The sequence below is a fragment of the Oryzias melastigma genome, linkage group LG6 (genome assembly GCF_002922805.2).
Source record: "Oryzias melastigma strain HK-1 linkage group LG6, ASM292280v2, whole genome shotgun sequence".
Taxonomy (NCBI): Eukaryota; Metazoa; Chordata; class Actinopteri; order Beloniformes; family Adrianichthyidae; genus Oryzias; species Oryzias melastigma.
Genome location: NC_050517.1, coordinates 1,310,870 through 1,332,883, shown reverse-complemented (window position 1 = coordinate 1,332,883; position 22,014 = coordinate 1,310,870). Strand labels below are relative to the sequence as shown.

General features: G+C 46.3%; 2 protein-coding genes across 3 annotated transcripts in view; both read right to left on the bottom strand.

The window, feature by feature from the left end:
• Positions 1–5,752: 5,752 nt before the first annotated feature.
• rxfp3.3b (relaxin family peptide receptor 3.3b) lies at positions 5,753–7,207 on the bottom strand. The gene has a single exon (XM_024282475.2). It carries the CDS (start codon positions 7,167–7,169, stop codon positions 6,048–6,050), a length of 1,122 nt encoding a protein of 373 aa, XP_024138243.2. The 5' UTR covers positions 7,170–7,207; the 3' UTR covers positions 5,753–6,047.
• Positions 7,208–13,134: 5,927 nt separating this feature from the next.
• Positions 13,135–22,014, bottom strand: part of spg11 (SPG11 vesicle trafficking associated, spatacsin) — a 30,982-nt gene continuing 22,102 nt past the window's right edge. Inside the window, exons 25-40 of one of the 2 annotated variants that reach the window (XM_024281403.2) lie at positions 21,601–21,855; positions 20,941–21,141; positions 20,728–20,835; positions 18,807–18,972; positions 18,114–18,328; positions 16,399–17,113; positions 16,187–16,332; positions 15,908–16,112; positions 15,692–15,832; positions 15,481–15,614; positions 14,555–14,674; positions 14,221–14,389; positions 14,069–14,145; positions 13,834–13,989; positions 13,534–13,685; positions 13,135–13,458 (exon numbers count right to left, since the gene is read on the bottom strand). In XM_024281403.2, the coding sequence (XP_024137171.1) occupies positions 13,284–13,458; positions 13,534–13,685; positions 13,834–13,989; positions 14,069–14,145; positions 14,221–14,389; positions 14,555–14,674; positions 15,481–15,614; positions 15,692–15,832; positions 15,908–16,112; positions 16,187–16,332; positions 16,399–17,113; positions 18,114–18,328; positions 18,807–18,972; positions 20,728–20,835; positions 20,941–21,141; positions 21,601–21,855 (3,135 nt within the window). In that variant the 3' untranslated portion in view covers positions 13,135–13,283. The remainder of the gene's footprint in view (positions 13,459–13,533; positions 13,686–13,833; positions 13,990–14,068; positions 14,146–14,220; positions 14,390–14,554; positions 14,675–15,480; positions 15,615–15,691; positions 15,833–15,907; positions 16,113–16,186; positions 16,333–16,398; positions 17,114–18,113; positions 18,329–18,806; positions 18,973–20,727; positions 20,836–20,940; positions 21,142–21,600; positions 21,856–22,014) is intronic. The other variant, XM_024281405.2, reaches the window with a different exon arrangement.

The following is a 22,014-nucleotide window of genomic DNA, read 5'->3' as shown; positions in this document are numbered from 1 at the left end:
TCTATAAATATAAGCAGATCAATATCCTTTAATGCACATATTCTCAGAAATGAAAGGAATTCCTTGAACCGTCTGAGGCGATCAGAGCTCTGTGTCGTCGTTTTAAGAACACACAAGGGAAATACAGGCTAGAACTTCAGAAAACAGGTCCTGGTTTTCTTGTGCTGGACACTTCAAACTAAAAAACTCAGATTGTTCGTGGCAGAAACCTTCAGACAGGAATGGGACAGTGATGAAGCTGCAGCTTTGAGCAGATGATCTAAAAACAGAGGAAAAACAGCCCATTCCTCCACCGAGAGACCCGATGATTAGAACTGAAGCATAAATACAGGGAGTGCAGAATTATTAGGCAAATGAGTATTTTGACCACGTCGTCCTTTTTATGCATGTTGTCTTACTCCAAGCTGTATAGGCTCGAAAGCCTACTACCAATTAAGCATATTAAGTGATGTGCATCTCTGTAATGAGAAGGGATGTGGTCGAATGGCATCAACACCCTATATCAGGTGTGCATAATTATTAGGCAACTTCCTTTCCTTTAGCAAAATGGGTCAAAAGAAGGACTTGACAGTCTCCAAAAAGTCAAAAATAGTGAGATATCTTGCAGAGGGATGCAGTACTCTTGAAATTGCTAAGTTTCTGAAGGGGGATCATCGAACAATCAAGCGTTTCATTCAAAATAGTCAACAGGGTCTCAAGAAGTGTGTGGAAAAAACAAAGCGCAAAATAACTGCCCATGAACTGAGAAAAGTCAATGGTGCAGCTGCCAAGATGCCACTTGCCACCAGTTTTGCCATATTTCAGAGCTGCAACATCACTGGAGTGCCCAAAAGCACAAGGTGTGCAATACTCAGAGACATGGCCAAGGTAAGAAAGGCTGAAAAACGACCACCACTGAACAAGACACACAAGATGAAACATCAAGACTGGGCCAAGAAATATCTCAAGACAAGTTTTCTAAGGTTTTATGGATTGATGAAATGAGAGTGAGTCTTGATGGGCCAGATGGATGGGCCCGTGGCTGGATCGGTAAAGGGCAGAGAGCTCCACTCCGACTCAGACGCCAGCAAGGTGAAGGTAGAGTACTGGTTTGGGCTGGTATCATCAAAGATGAGCTTGTGGGGCCTTTTTGGGTTGAGGATGGAGTGAAGCTCAACTCCCAGTCCTACTGCCAGTTTCTGGAAGACACCTTCTTCAAGCAGTGGTACAGGAAGAAGTCTGCATCCTTCAAGAAAAACATGATTTTCATGCAGGACAATGCTCCATCACACGTCCAAGTACTCCACAGCGTGGCTGGCAAGAAAGGGTCTAAAAGAAGAAAAAACAATGATATGGCCTCCTTGTTCACCCGATCTGAGCCCCATAGAGAACTTGTGGTCCATCATCAAATGTGAGATTTGCAAGGAGGGAGAACAGTACACCTCTCTGAACAGTGTCTGGGAGGCTGTGGTTGCTGCTGCACACAATGTTGATGGTGAACAGATCAAAATACCGACAGAATCCATGGATGGCAGGCTTTTGAGTGTCCTTGCAAAGAAAGGTGGCTATATTGGTCACTGATTTGTTTTTGTTTTGTTTTTGAATGTCAGAAATGTATATTTGTGAATGTTGAGATGTTATATTGGTCTCACTGGTGAAAATGAATAATTGAAATGGGTATATATTTGTTTTTTGTCCAGTTGCCTAATAATTATGCACAGTAATAGTCACCTGCAAACACAGATATCCTCCTAAAAGAGCTAAAACTAAAAACAAACTAAAAACTACTTCCAAAAATATTCAGCTTTGATATTATTGAGTTTTTTGGGTTCATTGAGAACATGGTTGTTGTTCAATTATAAAATGAATCCTTAAAAATACGACTTGCCTAATAATTCTGCACTCCCTGTACGTTCGAGGAAGGTAGAAAAGGCCTCTACAAGTATACGCTATTCACCATTTACCGCAGCGACTCACAAGACTTGAGTCAGGTGAACCATTGGAAACAGAGCCTGCTGTCTGTCTTCAGACTGAATTCTCATTTCGTGGTATTTACATGTTTGATGGGAGAAAACCTTCACTTTTTTCAGTTCAAAGAATTTTCATTTTTTTCTTTATAAAGTGAGACAGTTCTGATTGGATCAAGGAGACTCTTACCATTTCTTCAAGTACACACTCAACTCTGTCCCATTTATTCTCCAGCTCATCGTCATCCTGCAACAAACACCAAACAACATCTCATCAAACATGTTATCAGTTGATTTTCCTTCTGTGTCACAAAGAGTCCAAACTCTCAAAGATCCAGTTTTATTGAGATTCATTAATAGTAGTAGGAATAGACGTTTATAAATGTTCCAGTGTTTGCTCTCGATTGCAGTTTCTATTTGCACAGATTTACAATAGTTTTGAGTTGACAGTTTTCATCCCATATTGTTGTTGCAGTTACTAACATGCAGTGAGGGAAATAAGAATTTGTTCTCTTGCTTCCTGAAGGAGTCTGACATTTTATCTTCAGTTCATGTCCGGTGGTTCCACTGGTGTGTGAACGCGCATGAATGGGTGATGGTCAAAGGGCCGTAGGGGTGTACTAGCAGCCACGCCTCTGTCAGGCGGCCCAGAGCAGCTGTGGCTGCATCTGTAGCTCACCATCACCAAGTAGGAATGAATAATGGATACACACTGAAAGCGTCTGGAAAAATCGCAGCAAAATCAAATTCCTTATTTTAGGAGGAAGTCTCAGTAGTGCCGGTAAGGAGACACAGAGAAGCACGTAAGGAGGCTCTTATCTGTTAAAATAAACGTTCTAAGAAGTAAACAGTTAGACAGATTATTTCATCTTTGTGAACAACAATCGATGCTTTAAATTTGTCCACAGTTCACTTCATTCCTGACGTGACAGCTGGCTATGGTGGCCCTTTAGGTTGTTCTTCAGTTCTGAGGAGGGATTGTACTCAGACTGAGGAATCTCGGAGTGAACAAAAACTCAGTCCGATTGGTCAGCGGTTCCTGGTGTATTCAGACTGAGAATTTACTCCAGCTGAGATGTTAGAAGGTTGAAGTGGAAAGCTCTGATTGGCTGAAAAAGACTTACGGTTTGGCTGATCAGAGGCTCACAGCTCTCGTCTGTTTCCTCCATCTCAATAATTTCCTGCAACAAACATGAGATCAAAACTCATCATCATTCTGGATTTTTCTACTGTGTCAGAGAGTCAAAACATTGAAAGAATCCAAAATGCAGTTTAAAAAGATTGTATTTGTTTGTTTTTCTCTTCTTAAACTTGTCTGTCCAACCGCTGAGCGATCAGATACGAGCTGAGAGCCTCTAGTGTTGGGCAGACTTTACTGTCACGACGGGAAGTTATTGATCTGACACGCAAAGTGTATATTTGTATAAACCCCTTTTGTGTTTTTGCTAAACTTTATGTATATTGATTATGTTTGTATCTTTTATTTATTTATTTTTTTGTTGGACCGAATGGAAAAGAGGACGGGGGAGATGTGTGTGGTTTTTAGTGAGTTAAAGGGGGGGGTTAAGAGAAGAGCCCACCCCCCAGCAACGCCGAGCATCCCCCCGCCTCACCCCAAGCCTGAGCCAGGGCCCCCAAGTGAGGCCCGCTTGTCTCAGGTCTCAGTAGAGACCAAAACCCGCCAGACCCTGTTATATCCTGGTCTTCACTCGTGAAACTCAACACAGGATACTTAGTTTAATCCAACAGGGATGTACTTTTATTAACTCAGGCGGGTCTCATCATACAATGCTGCGCAGGTGCATGCTCTCATTCGTTCCTACCTCTGGCCCCTTCCGGGCAGAACACACATGTAGACAACAATAGTTCCTATTGTTACAGACCCCCTAGGCCCCATGTCTATTGGGACCCCCACTCCCCATGAAAGTAACAAATTACAGTAATTTAGTTACTTTTGTCGGTAAAATTCAGTAATACTTGAATTAAATCTAGAAACTCTTGTCACTTGGAGTAGGACTTGAACTGATTTTCTAAGTTATTTTTTGATACAATGGTGGGATTTCCATTTTATTCTTTAAAAAAAATATACAATAAATAAAATGTGATCAAAAATTATAAACAAACATAATCCCACCGCGGCTCCACCATACCATTTACTCTACATGAATTATCAACATCCGTTCAGGACTTCATATCAAATATTTATACCTACAATCATAAATTCCGGTTATTAAGGATCGTTAAGATCAGTGATGAAATCAAATTTCAAACATCCACAGACAAGTAATTTATATTAATCAGTATCAAAAGGTAAATATGATCAGGAAAACATCATCCACATCAATCAATACCAGAAGACCAAGCACATTCAGACCGTCATCACCAGAAAAATATCCCTGANGATCTGGTGGTGATCTGCTTGTTGCCATTGTCTGTGAGTGACAGCTTGTCTGTACAAGTCTGTGGGTCCAACTCATAGTCTGTGGACCGAACAGTCTCTGAGTGAGCAGTCTCACTGTGTCCCAGTCCATGTGTACTTCTTAGGTGTTTCCGGTTTCTCCTCAAAACACCTCCATCGTCCATCTACACTTCATATGAGCGTTCATCAACTTGTTTCCCCACTCTGCCAGTTCTCCAGACAGTGTGAGGTTCAAATGGTTGCACTCTGACACAGTCTCCGGTTTTCAAAGTGTGTAGATCTCTGGCCATTCTGTTGTAATATGTGCACTGGCGTTGCTGATTGGTTTTCAAATCCTGTTGAACTTGCATGACATTTGGCTGGAGAAGACTGAGTGGTCTTTGAGCCGGACTGGAGTTCAGGCCTTGAGATGGTGTGTTCCGATGATCCAGCATTGCTAGATAGGGATCTTGTCCTGCTGTTTTGGCCTTCCACAAGAGTTTCTTTGCTGTTTTCACTGCTGACTCAGCCTTACCGTTGCTTTGGATCAGTCCGCTCGCATACTGGAAAGTTGTAGCGGAGTTACAATAAGCATGATAGATAGATAGATAGATAGATAGATAGATAGATAGATAGATAGATTCACCCATCGCTCCAAACACGCATTACAATTTATGGAGCTGTTAGAAGCAATTAAAAGTGTTAAAATTACTGTACGAATAAATAAAAATAGTCAGTCGTTCAGACGCCCCCCCCCAGCTGCATTGAAAAGTCTTATCGGTGCGAAGGCCTCCCTGGGCCTTTCAGTGGAGCATAGCAGGGAGCGCAGGCGGTTGCTGAAGTTGCTCCTTTGGCCGGCAAACACTCCATGTGGAGGGTGACCAGTGTTCCGCATTGTGCTCTCCAGCTCGGTCAGCGTCCTCCGCTCCCCCTCTGCCGTCCCCATGGCTTACGCATGTGACCTGTGACCCATTGCCGGGTTGAACCTTCCTCAAGTTATTTTCCAACACTTCAGAACTGATATCCTACTGTGAACACAGAGTAATCTCCATCCAGCGTAATGCATCATCTTGATTCCTGCAACTATGAAGCCATGCTAGGGAAAAAAAAACAAAAAAACAAATGCCTTCTTGAAATGTTTTCTAAAAGGCTCTCACTGGAGAGTCAACAAATATATTCACGCCCGAGCTCGTCCTTNCTTGATTCCTGCAACTATGAAGCCATGCTAGGAAAAAAACAAATTCCTTCTTTAAATGTTTTCTAAAAGGCTTTCACTGGAGAGTCAACAAATATATTCACGCCTGAGCTCTTCGAAGAGCTCAGGCTCTGTGCACAGAGGCAAATTGGCATTAGGGGCCTTTGTGGGGCCCCCCTCAGTCTGGGTCCCTAGAATCAGACCCCGCCCCCCCACCCCTCTTCCGGCGCCCCAGCGCACAGGGCCAGCTCTGCTTTTGGGGCGCGTCCATGTGTTTGTGCGCTCAAAAGCAGCACAGTCTCTAGGGCGCGTCCATGTGTCTGTGCGCTCAGAGCCGGTTCAGGTGTTGGTGCGCTTCCATGTGTGTGTGAGCTCAGAGTCATCCCAACTCTTGGTGCGCGTCCATGTGTCTGTGCGCTCAGAGTCGTCCCAGCTTTTGGTGCGCGTCCACGTGTCAGTGCGCTCTGGGGCAGCTCACGTTCTAGGGCGCGTCCATGCGTCTGTGCGCTCAAAGCCGACTCAGCCTCTGGGGCGCGTCCGCGTGGCTGCGCGCGGTTGAACCTGAGAGCTGCGAGTTCTCGTTGTCCAGCGGGACTGCAGCCCGCCCCCCCACCTCCGCTCCACCCGTCCCGGGCGCTGGGCTCAGACGCCTCCAGAACAGTTCCCGCATCTTCTCCCGGAAGTCCGGACGCAGCAGGCAGTACAGCAGCGGGTTCAGGCAGCTGTTGGTGTACGCGAGGCACACGCTCAGCGGGTGTACGTACGTGTGCACGAAGTAATAGTTCTTATCCAGCCGGACCCAGTGGAGTTTCTCCAGAACCCCCCAGAAAGTTATGGCCTGGTTCGGCATCCAGCAGACGAAGAACGAGAGGACCACGATGGTGACTGAGCGCGTGACCGTGGAGCTGCGCCGGCGCTGCCTGCTGCGGAGGCGCAGAGAGCGCAGCAGCAGCAGGTAGCACACCGTCAGGACCAGCATGGGGATCAGAAAAGCCACCAGGACCTTCTGAAGGTGGTGCAGCGCCAACCACGACGGACCCGCCGGGAAGCTGAGGAGGCACAGCCGCTCCCCGGAGACGGTCCTCACGGCGGAGAAGATGACGGTGGGCAGAGCCGCCAGCAGGGCGCACACCCAGAGCGCGGCGACGACCCAGCGCACCGCGCAGCCCCACCGCCGGGGGCCCCTCTGGAGCGCGGAGGTCACCGCCAGGTACCGAGTGACGCCCATGGCTGTGAGGAAGAAGACGCTGGCGTACATGTTGACCACGGTCACGGACAGCACGATCTTACACATGGCGTCCCCGAACGGCCAGCTGAAGTCCAGCGCCGTCTCCGCCGCCCAGAACGGCAGAGTCAGCACGAACTGGAAGTCTGTGACCGCCAGGTTGAAGACCAGCAGGTTCACGCTCGAAGGCTTTCTCCTGCTCATGCGCGTGGTCATCAGGACGAACACCAGCAGGTTCCCAGCCAGCCCGGTGACGCATACCAGCGCGTACACGGCGCAGACCAAGATCCGCACGTTCACAGAGCCTTCTGGCGGCACGTCCAGCTCATCCAGGTCACGGAACCGGTTCTCCTCCGCAGACCAGTTCCAGGGGGACGTAGCGTTGAGGCTCCGCAGCTCTGTCATTCTCTCCGGAACAGAGGAGTCCCGCTGGATGCGACACCTCCTGCAGCTCTCCGGGCGCGCACAGCTGCGCGCATGAGCGGACTTTAATGATGCGTGGCAGACACAGCGCACCATCCGGAGATCAGAGGGGTCCCAACAGCAAAACATAAAACGATTTCTTTGATTAAAAAGCATTTTTGTCACATTTTATTTCAGAAAACATTTGTATGACATTTGAAGTAGAAGAAAGGTTTATCTGTCGTCCATGACAGCATGCATGCGTAAATATACCATCAATCAATTAAAAAAGCAATCAAACAATTCATTAGAAGTCACTCGGCGCTCGAAATGACTCTAACCCAAAACTGAGACATGGGAGCGTGCGCAGAGACCGTCTCCAAATAAAAAAATCAAAACAAAAAGGTGATTTTCCATCTTCAAAAACCATCAATCCATTTTCCATCCAGATGTCTTATGTTTTAGAATTGCTTGGCTGTCATGAGTTATTCACAAACAGTTCATTGTTTTAAAGTAAAGATGAAACTTAACAAAAACCTCATCGTTTAGGGTTTAAGTTTGGATCACTTCTCCTTCTTTCTCATTTTGTTGCATGTTTTTTTTCTAAAAAACAAAAGATCAAAAGCTGTAAAGCGGGCTGCTGCCTTCTTATCTGTGTTTGTTCATTAAAGCGGCGAGGAACCCTCAGTCAGCTGAGAGCTAAGACAACACGCTCATAAAAGCTCTAAAACAAATGAAGAGGCTGTAAAAGAGTCAAGCAGCAGCGACCATCTGCTGCTCGTCCTTTCATCTGCACCAAACCTTTACTTCTGGAGCTTCATTTTCCTGCACTTTGTCATGCTCTGGGGTTTCCAGCTCAAACACAAGCCCTCCATCTTCTGGACTAAATGAGTGATAGTGATGAACTCCTGTCACAACTCTGCCTCTTGAAGGTCATTTATTTATGTATTTATCGTGTCTCTTCAGCAGGTTCCCTCTGTCTGTCTTCCCACAAATAGGCTACATCAGAATTGACCACATTTCAGGATCAGACGCTCCCTCTCTGTTTACAGCTCCACCTTCAGTCACTTTCACTGATGCAACAATCCTCTAATGATCCAACCGAGCACGTGTGACACCTGGAGATCACCTGTTCAGGCTTCCTGCAGGGAGGAGGTGAAATGGAGGGCAGACAAGAAAACGAGAAGCAGCAGTGAGGTGTTTCTTCACTCAAATGACGGGAAACATTAGATGATAAACATGACGACAGAGTCTGAAGCAGCGGTGCAGAAACTATCAAAACTGCAACTTATGAGAGTAAAAAAATACTGAACTGTCAGAAGATCTGGAAGCTGTTCTATGGGACAGAAAAACAAACAAACAATGCATCTGTGTGAGGGTTAACAATTAGTCCGTGGATAAAGGGAGGTTTCCTTGACAGATGTTTTATTGTTTTTTTTTGTGTTTTTTTTTGTTGTAAAAATTTGTTAAAAAAGATAAATATATAGTGCAGTATTTTCAAATACAGAAAAAATTTGGGCCCAACTGAAAAAAATAACTAAATGAAAACAAAGGGATTTAAGCTGAACAGGCCTGACCAGACTCTCATACTGACGCTGGTGAAGTTCATATAGACAAACCATAATGGACACAAGAGGGAGGGGAAAAGAATCAATGACTGCAAAACAAAACAAAAAAACTTCAAACTAAACATCAAAATAGTCTTTAAAGAATACACTAAATAATTTCCTTTAAAAAAGCAAAAAATCAGGTTCATCAGGAGTGTTGGAATCCCTGTAGTCTCGCCAGTGGAATGTCCCAACTCCTCTTCTGATAACTGGACGTGGTTCACCTGAGGTGAGGCTCAGAAACAGACGTAAATAAACTGTCTTTTCATGTAAAATAAATCAAATGTGTGCTCCTATTATCCATCTATTTTAAGTAAACAAAGTAAAAGTGAACATTTTAAAGAAATAAATACTAACACCTATGAGGAGGTTTGAGGTTTTAAACCCCACAAACTAACTTACTGGGGAATCCACTGTTCATCAAAGGCATGCATGTGGAGAGAGTGACCTCCTTCAAGTCCCTGGGAATTGTCATCTTTAAAGACCTATACTCAGGTTGCCAACTCGTCAGCACTGGTCACAACAGCACAGCGCTCCTTGGATGATGACAATAAAGCATTCTATTCTATTAATCAATAATTCTTTATTAATCTCAAGGGAAACTCGTGGACAACAGGTTCAAGACATATTCTCGAATGGTGGGCAACAGCCACACAAATCTGGCGTCGCTAATTGCTCAGAAAAAAACACACGAAGAGGCTACAGGAATGATGTAAAAAATGAAGCATCTTCGATCTGTGTCGCAGTAGAATGGCATAGATTGAAGTAAAAGTAAAAAAGGTCGACTCCCACAAGTCCAGCTGCGTGTCATCGCACAGCGCTCTACGGCACAATCAGGGGGAGGCTAAGAAAGAGAGTCACCAAGGTGTTGAATCTAGGGAAAGGGTCATGGAGAGGGGAGCAATGCAGGTTTCCATGACAACGGGCTCTATCCCACTTTCAGGGGATTGTTTTGGTTTTCAGTCCAAGGGAGAATGCCCTTGGCTCGGGAGTTCCTGATTGGAGAGGACTGTATGGGCGCAGCAAGATACAACTTCTATCTGCCTGCTGAATGTCCAGGTGCTGCTTTGTGATAGAATATTCACTGATCTGGTCAAATTTGAGGGTTTCCTCCAAGTCGAGCCTTAATTCGCTCCAAGATTGTTCCAGCTTCCCAAGGAGACTTCAATGCGATGCACGCGGGCAAACACAGCATCGACCTCGGTCTCCAATCCATTCAGTTTGTCATTCTGAGTCTGTATATCTCTCAGTGGTCCGTCGCAAATCACTCCCAGCCCGCCTTTCGCTTTAAGGCGCTTCACCGGGTTCCGTTACATCCAAGTTCCAACAGTTCCAATCAGCAGAAAACCGGAGATCATTCTGATCGTCTGATCTTTTCAATGAATGAATGCTGTGTGAACAGAATATCTTACTGTAAATTGTTTGTTCTTGTTGTGTTTTTGGGTTTCACTGCTGATGTCGTCTTCTTCATCATTGAAAGGAAACAGTTGTGGACCATCACACAAATACACCAGACGTCCTCTGCAGTCCATTGTCTCTTTAAAGTCCTTCAAAGCTCATCAATCCCCAGAAGAAGCAGACTGGAGCGCTCACTGCAGCGTCCACATGATCTCCCAAACTGAAAATGATCAAAGGAAAACTTTTCAATGGATGTTCTGGGGCTGTTAAACTCCTGGTGAGAATGATGTTTCTAGAGAAAACTGGTTTGACTGATGACGAATTCGCCCTTTGCAGCCAACAACACCCCCTCTGCCCCCCGCCAACGCCTCATCTCATCCAGACGTCCATTAAATCATTTTCTGTCATTTGATCAGATAAATGATGATGGATGAAGCTGTTCTGCCTGCAGCCACACAAAAACACGCAGATAAGCGTGCGAGCACACACGTGCACAAGCACACACAACCACACAATCAAAGTGTTGAAATTCTAAAAGATGAAAAACAATCATAACAGTCACAAAACTAGGGAGATTTGTGTTTGGTAGGACTGCTTTGATCTCCAGCACAACATGGGACAAATGCTGGAAAAAGAATGAAGACTAGAAGAAATGGGAGGAGCATGACATGAGTGGGAGGGGCCTGACTATTGTGGTTGAGTGTGGTTCTTGCACATGCTGCCGAAATTCTTATTTGTCACATGAAAACAGGTGAATTGATTAAAAGTCTTTTTAAGTTTGATCAATGACCTATAAAGCTGTTTGTCATCGAGAAACAAACATGTTGGAAACATGTTTACAGAGATACTGACAGAAGTATTAATACTAAATATAAATAATCTTCTTTATTTCTGCTCTGAGTTAGAAGAATTCACCTGTGATGCCACACCTCACCTGTGACGCCACACCTCACCTGTGACGCCACACCTCACCTGTGACGCTACACCTCACCTGCGAAGAGGCAGAACACCTTGAATTAACAGATTTTCAAGACCTCACATGACCTGTGCAGGATGGTCCAGGTTTTGGAATCCATCTCTGCACGTGAAGATATAAACAAAAACCAAGGATCCAAACACCGGATGATGAGCAACAAGCAGCTGTCGTCCAACAGAAGATGTCAACACTCAAAGCAGCAATCCAAAATGGTCAGAATAAAAACTCGAGAAAACAACAGCAAAACAAAACTCTCAAGCACTAAATACACAATAAAGAGAAACAGGTAACACAAGTGTAGACAGCTGTGTACTCCTCCAGGAGGAGAGAAAGCAGAATGGGAGGAGCCACAACAGACAACTGGAAACAAAAGCACAGACACCAAATCACACAGATCCTGTAACACATCCTCCACACCGCATCACACATCCACCTTCACTGTAACTCATGACTCAGGAAGTATTCTAAACCCTCCTGTCTTCAGATTGGGAAACTTTTAGTTCTGTTTATCCTACAAAGTCCGTCACAGCTCCACCTGCTCACAGAAACTCTGCAGAGCAGAGGAGAGAAACCTGCAGAGAGGAAGCAAAGCCCCTCCTGCCTTCATCGTTTTTCAAAGTCTGGCTTCGGTCCTGGGGGGAGGAAATGTAATAAAGGTTTCCTTCATAACTTTGTTAGACGGGAAGTTCATTATAAACAAAGGTGTAATGGTGCCAGAAGCCCCGTCCTGATAGGAAGGCTGCCTTGTTGTTTGTGTGAGACATGAATAGGCCGTCCATAAAATCCTGACAATTATCAGAGGCTTCTGCTGCTGAGACGTTCAGTTCTTGAACATGCCTGACCCCCTCTGAGGCCGAGCTCCAGCATCCCTGCTGGATCAGAGGGACACACGTCAAACTCAGAGGAGAACATCCCAGATGATGCAGGACAAGAAGCACATCATCCACAAAGGTTATATAACAAAATCTCTGGTCTATTTCTTCACAATAAACTCTGGCCTGACTTGGACTGTTTTGCCTCAGAAGAAATGTCAGGTCCTCTGACTCGCCACGGTCAGTCCCACATTAAGAAAAGTCCCTCTGATGTTAAAGATTTAATCATCTACATCACTGAGAAGCACAAATCAAAAGTTTCTTCCTTTTCTTCTTGATTGTCAGGGTGTGCCACATAGAATCCTCCACTCTCATTTAACTCCATCCTCTTCTCTGACATCTTCTCTTTAATTTGGTCCAAGAGTCGCTTCCTTCCTTCTGTCCTCAGCATTCTTTGACCAACGTGACCGAACCATCTCCATCTGCTTCCAAACATCTATCTCCAGAACATCTACCATGATCTGCTCCTCTGATGGATTCATTCCTGATCACATCATCTCTGCTCCCTCCACAGGGACACCATAGGTCTTAAACTCAGTTTACCCTGGGGCCACTGAAGGCAGAGCCTGGCTGAGTCTGGGCTCTATGGGGTTCCATCTCTGCCAAAAATAGGTTTTTGAATCCACTCTCTATATCTTTGGTCCATTGTCTGTGTCTACTGAACTAGTTTATTAAACATTTGTTCACTTCCATGTACTACTAAGCAATATCTTCTGCAGCATGTCCTGTGCAACAACAGAAGCTAATGACCCTAGCGATTGTTGCTAAGGACTTTTCTGACAACCAGATCCAGTGGTAATCACACATGTAAAGTTTTAAACATAAGCTGAAACATCACAAAGAAAATACAAAGCTATCATCAAAGAAGCATGGACGCAGAAGATATTGCTTAGTTCAGGGGTCTGCAACATGTGGCTCTGGTCACAAAATATCTTCTTGGGAACCGGAAATGGCCGACAGGTCGAGAGTTTGAGACCTCTGTCCTAAACCAACAGCATGGCTGCTCTCTCTACAGTCTGCTATCCGTTTCCTTTCATTCTTGATTACACCCTTTGGTCACACATCGCACTTGAAACCTTCCTCCACTCATCCCATGGAGAGGAAAAACAGACAAATTAGTCCAAAAGTCTTTATTATAAATGTACAAACTGATGAATCGTGTTAGTCTTCATGTGGTCAGACTCGTGTTTCACAGTGCAAAGCTGCAGACTGGCAGCAGGTTGCTGCTTCTCGAGGCGGCGCTCGGATCCTAATGCTTTAGCGGTCAGCTGCCCAGCCTGTCGTTCAGGTAGCTGGATGTTTTGGCATCCTCCAGCAGCTTCTTGGTGTCGTCATAGAAGCCCATCTGATAGGCCAACTTATAGCGGATGTACACGTCATCACAGTAAGTCAGCAGGCGCTTGGCGTTTTTAGTGGTGGTGCTGGAGGAAGTGTCCAGCCTGAAAGAGACACACACACATTTTAAACCTCAATCCTAGGAGAAGCAGCAACGATGAGCTGAGAGATGGGCTCACTTCTTAAAAATGTCCTCAAACAGGGTGGGGGTCAGGGGGCAGTGTTGTTTCAGCTCCTCCAAGTACGCAAACTCTCCGTTAAGGATCACCTTCCGGAACAGAACCTCAGCCCAGTCCGGACTGTAGCCGTACGCCTCAGCCACCACAAACACCTGGGTTATTATTAATATTATTATTATTTCAGATGAACAAGTTTGGAGATGCAGATCTGATTGTGATGTAATCTGCTCGAGGAAACATTTCTTCAGGATGAGTGAATCGAAGGTGGAGTCTGAGAAGGTAAACTCCTCCCTCACAGACCTGGTAGCAGCGGGGCAGATTCATGACAGCTTTCAGGAGCTCTGAGGGCTGCAGGTTGATGAGGCGGAGCTCCGATCCCTGGTTCAGGAAGTGAAGCTGAAGAGTGACCAGCTTGGCTGTTCGCACGCAGCGAGTGGCCTGACGCACACAGGAATCCTGTGGAGGCACATGAACAGCATTCAGGACCCCCCCACACACCTCCAAACAGGTCCAGAACCCAGAGGAGCTCAGGTACCTTAAAGTAGCTCTCTGCGGCGTCCTTCAGCAGACCCAGAACTTTTAGCAGAGAATTTTTCAGGTCCGGAGTCACAACTGTTCCAACACAACCAGAGTAGAAGTAAGATGTGGACCCCCAGCAACCCCCCCCATGCTGGTGCAGTAACTAACCCCACTCCTGAGACTCGATCATCTTCAGCTGAGTCCTCGCTGCCATCTCATGGTTTTCTCCAATCTCCCTCCTCATGCTGAAGCACAGCGCCACCATGTTGTGCTTCTCACTGTCTGCAGGAAGGCAGCGCTTGATGTAGTCCAGCAGGGCCGTCTTCAGACTGCAGCTCTGCAACAAGAGGGAGGGGCACCAAGCACAGGTGAGGAGGTTTGCTCTGAGAACTTCTGAGGGTTCTGATCCACACAAACTCAAAGCAGACTCGAGACACCAGACATCACAGGGGTGGTGTGTGTGCGTTTGTGTGAACCTGTTTGGGTGTGCATGTGTGTGTACCTGTCCTCTGTCCGTGTCCACCTTCTTTCTCAGCAGCATCTCAAAGCGGTGGTTCTGGTGCAGCAGGTCAAAGATGTATGTCATCTCGTTGTAGCGACCCATTCCTGTGAGCAGACGCACCTGCAAAGGTGAACCAGCACAGCCCATCAGATCACACCAACTAAAAACGTCCCTTTGGGTTACATTACCACAGTAGTTACTTCTGCTTACCTGGAGCCCTATAAGTGTGTGTGTTCAGGGTTAGCTTAAATGTTAGCTCAAGTCTTAATAATGTAAATGAAGGAGTGCAAGTCTGCTGAAGTAGTAAAATATGGAAGCATGGAAAGAGAAAAAGCTTTCCATAATTGGTGACAAAAGCAGAGCTGAATGGAGTTTAAAATCAGCACAAAACATCTCATCGGGTCACATGACTATGCAGTCCCTCTTCCTGTCACTGAGTTCCCAAAAAACAGTCTTCAGGATGACATTATGGATGGAGACCTGAACACAACAGCTGCCAGAGGTAGAATGTGCTTGTGGGGAACAAATGGAATGTCAAATTGACATTTCCAGTCGTGGGGGTGAGACGTCTCTGATGCTGGGAGAAGCTGAAACCATTGAGGGGGACCTGGCTGCAGACAAGAAGACGCCTGACATTGTCAACGGAAATTATACAACTTACCCTAACTTACTGTAACACAAAGGTTTTCAGAATCATAAAAAAATATATTCTTAGAGCTTAAAACAGGAAAAACAGTTTCCAATTATTATTTTTTTTAAATGATATGGAGGGAATTCCAGTTTTGATCGAGACTCGTTGATGTCTGCAGCCAGGTCCTGTTGAAAGCAGCTCCTGCTTTCTCTGGAGTTTTTCTGAAGCCTGCAGCTGTGACCGCTCCGAGTCCAGGTGACAGTTCAGCGTGCGCACGTTCAGGGTCAGAGCTCACCAGCAGGCTGTAGTGCTCTCCTGGAGCCAGGTAGGAGTGGCTGAGGTGGCGGGCCGTCTGGAGCACTCTCACAATGCCCTCCATGTTGCAGGTCAGACTGAAGCAGTCATGAGCAATGATCAGCAGCTCCACAACTGCAGAGAGAGACACAGAGGAGTGTGGGCGTGGTCTCCTCAGGTCAGGAGGGTTTCTGGAAGAGTGAGCGTCTTACTGCAGCTCAGGTCTCTCAGAGGAACAGCGTTGAGGTTTTCCAGCAGTTTCAGCCCCACCAGACTCGGCTCCTCACACAGTTTGATGAGCTGCATCAAAGAGTCGCGCCCCTCCGATAGCCTGAACACCTGCCTCTCTGCAGCTGACAAACACACACAGTGGTGAGGTGTAGAAGCAGAAAAAGGAGCTGCAGTGAGCCCATGGGCTGAGCTCTCACCAGGTGATAGATCCTGTCCTGACTGCAGCAGCGCCTGCAGCACCGCAGAAGAGACTAGCTGGGCCACAGAGTCCGCAGGCAGAGCCTGGGCCTTGATGAAGGCCTGAGCTTTCCTGAAGCGCTCCGGTTGGTCCAGCAGCAGCAGCTTCTGCAGCACGGAGCTCGGATCCTCCTTGCAGATGTGAGTGAAGGAGCACTGCAGGTCCTGGGGGGCATCCAAAGGCACAGCAACGTGACTGAACAGTCTGCAAACATCTCAGTGCATGCAGCAGAGCTTACCTTGGACAGCTGGTACAAGTTGAGGACTCGTTTGCAGTAGTTGTTGCCATGGCGACAGTCTTCCACCAGTCTCTGGAGCTGGACGGTGACGGCATCTTCAGGGAGGGGCAGCATCATCAGGGAGGACAGGCTGCTGAGTGAGGCAGCTGGAAGGACAGGCAGACATGATGGAGCAGCCATGTGCAGACACCGTGCTCAGAGGGAGGACTTACAGGTGCTCAGGCCTCCCCCTGTAGGAGCTCCTGGGGGCTCGTCTCCGGGATCCGGGCTCAGAGCTCCGCTTGCCAGGCCGTGGCAGCGCAGCAGCACCCGCGTGTCTGCGTGCTTCAAGGAAAAGTAAGCACAGACTCGAGCTGCTTCATGAACGCTGCCTTCATCCAACATCTGGTCCACCAGTGACGACAAGGCTCCGCTCTCCTGCAGACTCAGTTCAGGCTCCACGCTCAACTCCTCCGATGGAGCTGGAAGTCTGTCCAGACTCAGGCGGTCCTCCTGGTTCAGCTCTGCGATGGTGGAGAAGGAGAACTCCTTCAGGAAGACTCTGTAGGAGCCGACGTCTGGGGAGGCAGCCGGAGGCGGCAGCTTGAACACGCTCTCCTCCTCCATGGAGGCAGAGAGGAGGTGTTCGTGGACTCGGCTGAGCCACAGCTGCTTCTCCAGGTCCTGCAAGTCCTCCACAGGAACCGGGCTGAGCAGAGTAAGCCAGTGAGCTTGCAGCTGCAGCAGCATGCAGCGCTCCTGCACGTCCAGCAGCTCCGTCCTCGACTCTTCATCGCTCTTCGTCTGCGACTGGAAGAAGCGAGAGGCAGACCCGGGGTCCGTGCCGTCAGCCTGCAGCTGCTGCTGACATTTCCTCCAGAAGATGACCCTGGTCTCCAACCTCCCCCACTGTGGCTTTGTCCTCTGGGAATTGACCTCCTGAAGGAGCTGCAAGAAGAGAAGGGATCAGTCCTATCTTTGAGAACCATTCAGATGGAATTAGAGCAGCATTGCAATTAAAGAAATTTCTAAACAACCAACACTTTCTTTACATCACATGTCAAATTTAAAGCCTCGGCCCTCCAGATCATTTTATTTTATTTTTATTAATGGCCCAATGTTATCTTGCGCTCTTTTCTTAATTGTATAATTTTGACAGAATATTGCATTATGGAGAGTAAAATATTGAAAGTTATTTAAGACTTACGTTTATTCATTCTGGAATAATATTACTGCCTTTTAATTATTCATAATTATGTTATAAAGTTACGGTTTTAAAGTTTTAAAAATTTGCATTCTGCTAGCTTTTTGGACTATTTTGGCATTTAGATGATTTTTAGAAGATTTTTAAGGCTATTTTGAAGTTTAGCTAATATTTGCACACTAGCTGTTTTGGCTAATTTAGGCTTTTAAAAAGTTTTTTAGGCTGTTTTGGAGTTTAGCATTTTTTTCAGCTACATGCTAGCTATTTTAGCTGACCTAATTTTTTAGGCTAATTTGGCATTTAGCTAATATTTTAGCTGGCTATCAGCTCCAGTGTTTTCAGCTATCAATTTCAGCATCTTCAGCTATCAGTACTATCATCTTCAGTGGCTAAATTCAGCTTACAGCATTCACACTAGCATCGTCGCTGGCAATGCTATGTATCTAGTTCATAATTATGTTAAAAAGTTACGGTTTTAAAGTTTTAAAAATGTAGTTTTAGAGTGTTCTGTAAATGTTTTTCCTGTTTGGCCCACGACCTGGGATTTTGGCCCCTTGTGCGATTGAGTTTGTCTGCTTTACATGATCCTTATAATAGTTTCCTTAAGTTTCCAGCTCCATCCTGCTTTCATTCTGCCAGCTTTCCTAATCTTATTTGTCTATTCTTGCTCAGGTGTTTTAGTACATCTCCCTGTAAAGCTTATTTGAAGGCCATTTAAAAATCTATAAAATAATAAATGAATACCTGGTGAATCAGAAGACTATGGACAGGCAGACCTGCCAGCAGAGCCACTTGTCGCCCCAGGCTGTATTGTCCTCTGGCCTGCAGAGCATCCACTATGTTTTGGAGCTCCTCCTGCTGGAGTGAAGGAGAAGTGCACTGGAGGAGGCTGGGGGACAGAGCGACCCCGGAGCCCTGTAGCAGCTGACTGAGCTGACTCAGCTTCCTGAAGTCTGGGCCTGCACAGAAAACACACAACAACCGCAGCCTTTACACACAAATGAAGGACCAATCTCTGATTTTACAAGTGAAATCTTTCTCTGCAGCAGTTATTCTGATTAAACATGTAATCAAACTTTTCTAAGACATCTGATGTCAAAGTGAGAGTCGAGTTTGAGCTGATTTTAATAAAATAAGTCTAAATGTTAGGAACTGCAGGAACTGGAATGTTAGGGGTTGTCTTTTTTGTGACCACATCTACAAGAAATGTTGAGCTGCATGTCAAAAAACTCAGTCTGACAAGAAACCTGGGGGGCATCAACAGGCTGCTTTTATACTCTCCTGTCGACATATCTCAAGAGGCTAGAGGAGATTTTTTTTCTTCTCCATAATCTGTCATTAAAGCATCAGAAAAGGTGAACTGCATTCATCTGAAAAACATTGTTTTTGGGATCCGTTTGTTAACCTGCCACAGTCCGGAACTAAACTAGGACTAACCGTGGGATTTGAGGAGTTTATCGACGTCCGTCAGCAGCTGCAGCAGTCTGTGGAGGTCGTACTGTGAGGAGCAGCGCTGCAGCATTATGAGGAGCAGCGCCGAGGCCTGGCTTTCCACCCACTGCAGGGGGGGTGCACCTGAGGGCGCCGGACCCCCACTCCTCAGCTTTCACCACAGAGAAAGGAAACAGTCAGACAGGACAACAAGTGTTTCATTTTATCAACTGAAACACAAAATATTTCACATACTGTTACTTTTCAACCATTAACACAATCAATGTAAATCCAGTAGATTGTGAAGGAGAAAAGTTATAAATTAAACTAATCTAAATTAAATAAATGCTAATTAAGTAATCCTTACTTTAAAAAATGAGATACTATTTATTTATTTATTGTTATTTTTCCCCTCTTTGTCCTCAGCAGTCTTACACTGGTGGGTTTTGTTATTTTAGATTAGGGCTAGACCTTTTTTAGTCTATTCACACCGAACACAATTCTCGCGGCAGAGGCGGCAATCTGCAGTGTTATTCAATGGTCCAGACGCGCTCTGAATTGAAGCCCCGTGGCGTGATGTGAGCGACCGGCGCGGAACGAAGGTCTGCCAGCAGCTCGATTTGAGCGTCGAGGCGCAAATCGGGCGGCAGGCGCAAAATGGAAATGGCTGAAGTTTGACAGGTCGCTGCGTCCCATCAGTCAATCAGGAACTCAGCTCCAGTCAAAGCCGTGGTTCTCTGACTGCAGCCGGACAGCCTCCCGGACCAGTGGCGCTCGCCCGCTCCACACGCCAGGAGAGAGAGAACCCCTGTGGGGAGCGCTGACCACAGGGCTTGCGGGTACCGGAAAGCGTGGGGCAGAGAGCAAAGTACCGAAACTGGCACAGACTAGGAACTGAAACTAAAGAACCACTTTGGCACCGGAACCGCATTAAACCCAATCGATGCCCAGCAGATCAGTGGCTTTTGCTCCTCCGGCGGAGCTCAGTCGCTTCAGATGCAAGCAGACAGGGAGAGATGCTGCGGGGGTTGCCAGTTTGGGTCTGATCAAAACATTAAAAAAAGGAAAAAAGTCTCCTAATTTTACCTCCACCCCCTCGGATTAATACAAAACCGAGAAATGAGAACCTTCAAGCTGAATCACAGAGACACAGAAATGTTGCAGAAGCAGCTGTCATACAGACACAGTCCCCTGTATCAGGAAAATCTTTTAATAATAATCGTAACTCAAACATGGAGACAAGATTACTGATGTTTTTGATAAACTTTTCAAAATAAATAAACCTTTTTCTTCAACATCACGTGTCTTCTTTTCATTCTAAGTGAGACATCCACAGACAGAGCTGGTAGCTCCTCCCACATGCGGCCGCGGCGTCAGAAACGCATTATTTGACAAGCGGCGAGCAGAGAATTCACCGCGCAGTGAAAAAGGGGCGGGGCACGCGAGTTTGTTGCACGAATTGCGTTCGGTGTGTATGAACCATAAGTTTGCAGACTTTGTTTGTTTGTTTTCTATAGGCAGTTTTGGTTAAGCAGACACTATCAGGAGCTGCTGACTCAGATGGTCGACATGTCTGGGTCAGCAGAATCCATGACTTATTTTATGTTTGGACAAGGAGCCACCATGGAGAGATAAAAGAGAACATGTGGATCTGGAGCCGCAGGTTGCAGACTCCTGCACTACAGAATGCAATTATCCCCTTTTTCAATTAAATCTAATTAATTTTTATTTATTTATTTATTTGCCTTTGTATTCCCTGCTACTTTCATGTACCTGCGCGTTTGCATAAATTTTACTAAGCACTTCTTAACATCGCATATTTGATTAACAACATGTTTCTCTTTTTTGGGGTTATATTTCTATATTTTAAAGACATCTACAATCCTGCTGTTGTTTTTGTCAATATTCTGTCTCAGGTTCCACTTACAGTGATCAGAGTCCGCTGGAAGTCAAGCAGCTTAGATTTGGCCTCCGTGAACTTCCTGCAGTCACAACACAGCTCAAACATCTGCAGCACCAGCAGCAGGGGGCAGTCCTGCACGGAGGGGGAAATCTGGTTTTGAACGGATGATTGTTTCTGGGAGTATTAACAGCAAGGCTGATTGCAGCACGGTTAGTAAATGTTCTGACTGAGTTTTACCTTTTGGAAAAGCTCAAAGCCTCGGAGGAGGGGCCTGACATGACCCCGCCCCAGCAGTACTTTCCAGATGACTGACAGGTCGTGCAGGGTCCATTCATGGTACTGGGGTGCTTCGATCAGGTGGGAGGTGGCTTCCCCCGCAGTGACCTGATCCACAGAGGTCAGGAGCCACACACACAGGCAGGACATGTGATCTGCTGCCTGTCCGTCAGCAGGAGAGGGAACATCAGCCTCTGCAGCAGCAGCAGCAGCACGCTCACACGGTGACTCTAACAATGATGCTAGGTCTAATTCAACCCCAATCCTAGACTGGTTAAACCTGGACCAGACAAACCTAGATCTATGGAACCTAGATCTGCTGAACCGGATCATAGACAATTTCTTTCTGTGTTAGACTGTAAGAATGTTTTGGTGTTGCTCACTCTTGCATTGGTTGCTGAAATAAACTCTCACAGACAGTAAAAAATCATAAACTTAAAAAATGAATGAATTCCAGCAGACAGAACTGCACAAAGTCAGTGTTGGGGGAGGAAAAAATATTCACAAATCAGTAGTTTCCTGCTGATCAGGTGCTTGATTTAACATTAGTAGAGTTCCATAGACTCCCCCCCAAAACAGCATAGTTAATTGCTAAATGGACTTCCTCTTAATCTTAGTTACCTGCAAACACACAGCCAGCATGGCCAGCAGGGGGCAGTGTTGAAGCAGCGCCTCCTGCAGCAGGTACCGGTGTGGAGCAGGCTCCTGCTGGCTCTGCAGCAGGATCAGGGAAAGCTCTCTGGGATGTTCTGGGTTCACGCCGTCCTCTTCTAACCTCAGAGACTTTGGCTGCTCCCCGCACACCTGCAGGTCCTGGAACGCCAACGTCAGGTGGGCCTGGAGGGTGGGGCCAAACTCACAGAGGAGGGATCTCACCTGTAGGAGTTCCAAAAAGTGCAACAAGATTAAATATAAAACAAAGATCTGAAACAGGAACATGAACGTGTATTTAGCAGTGGCGGGCCGTCAGGGCCTGCAAGGCCTTCTCTGCTGGCCTAAAAATATCTGAATCACAGACTGATATTAATTATTATT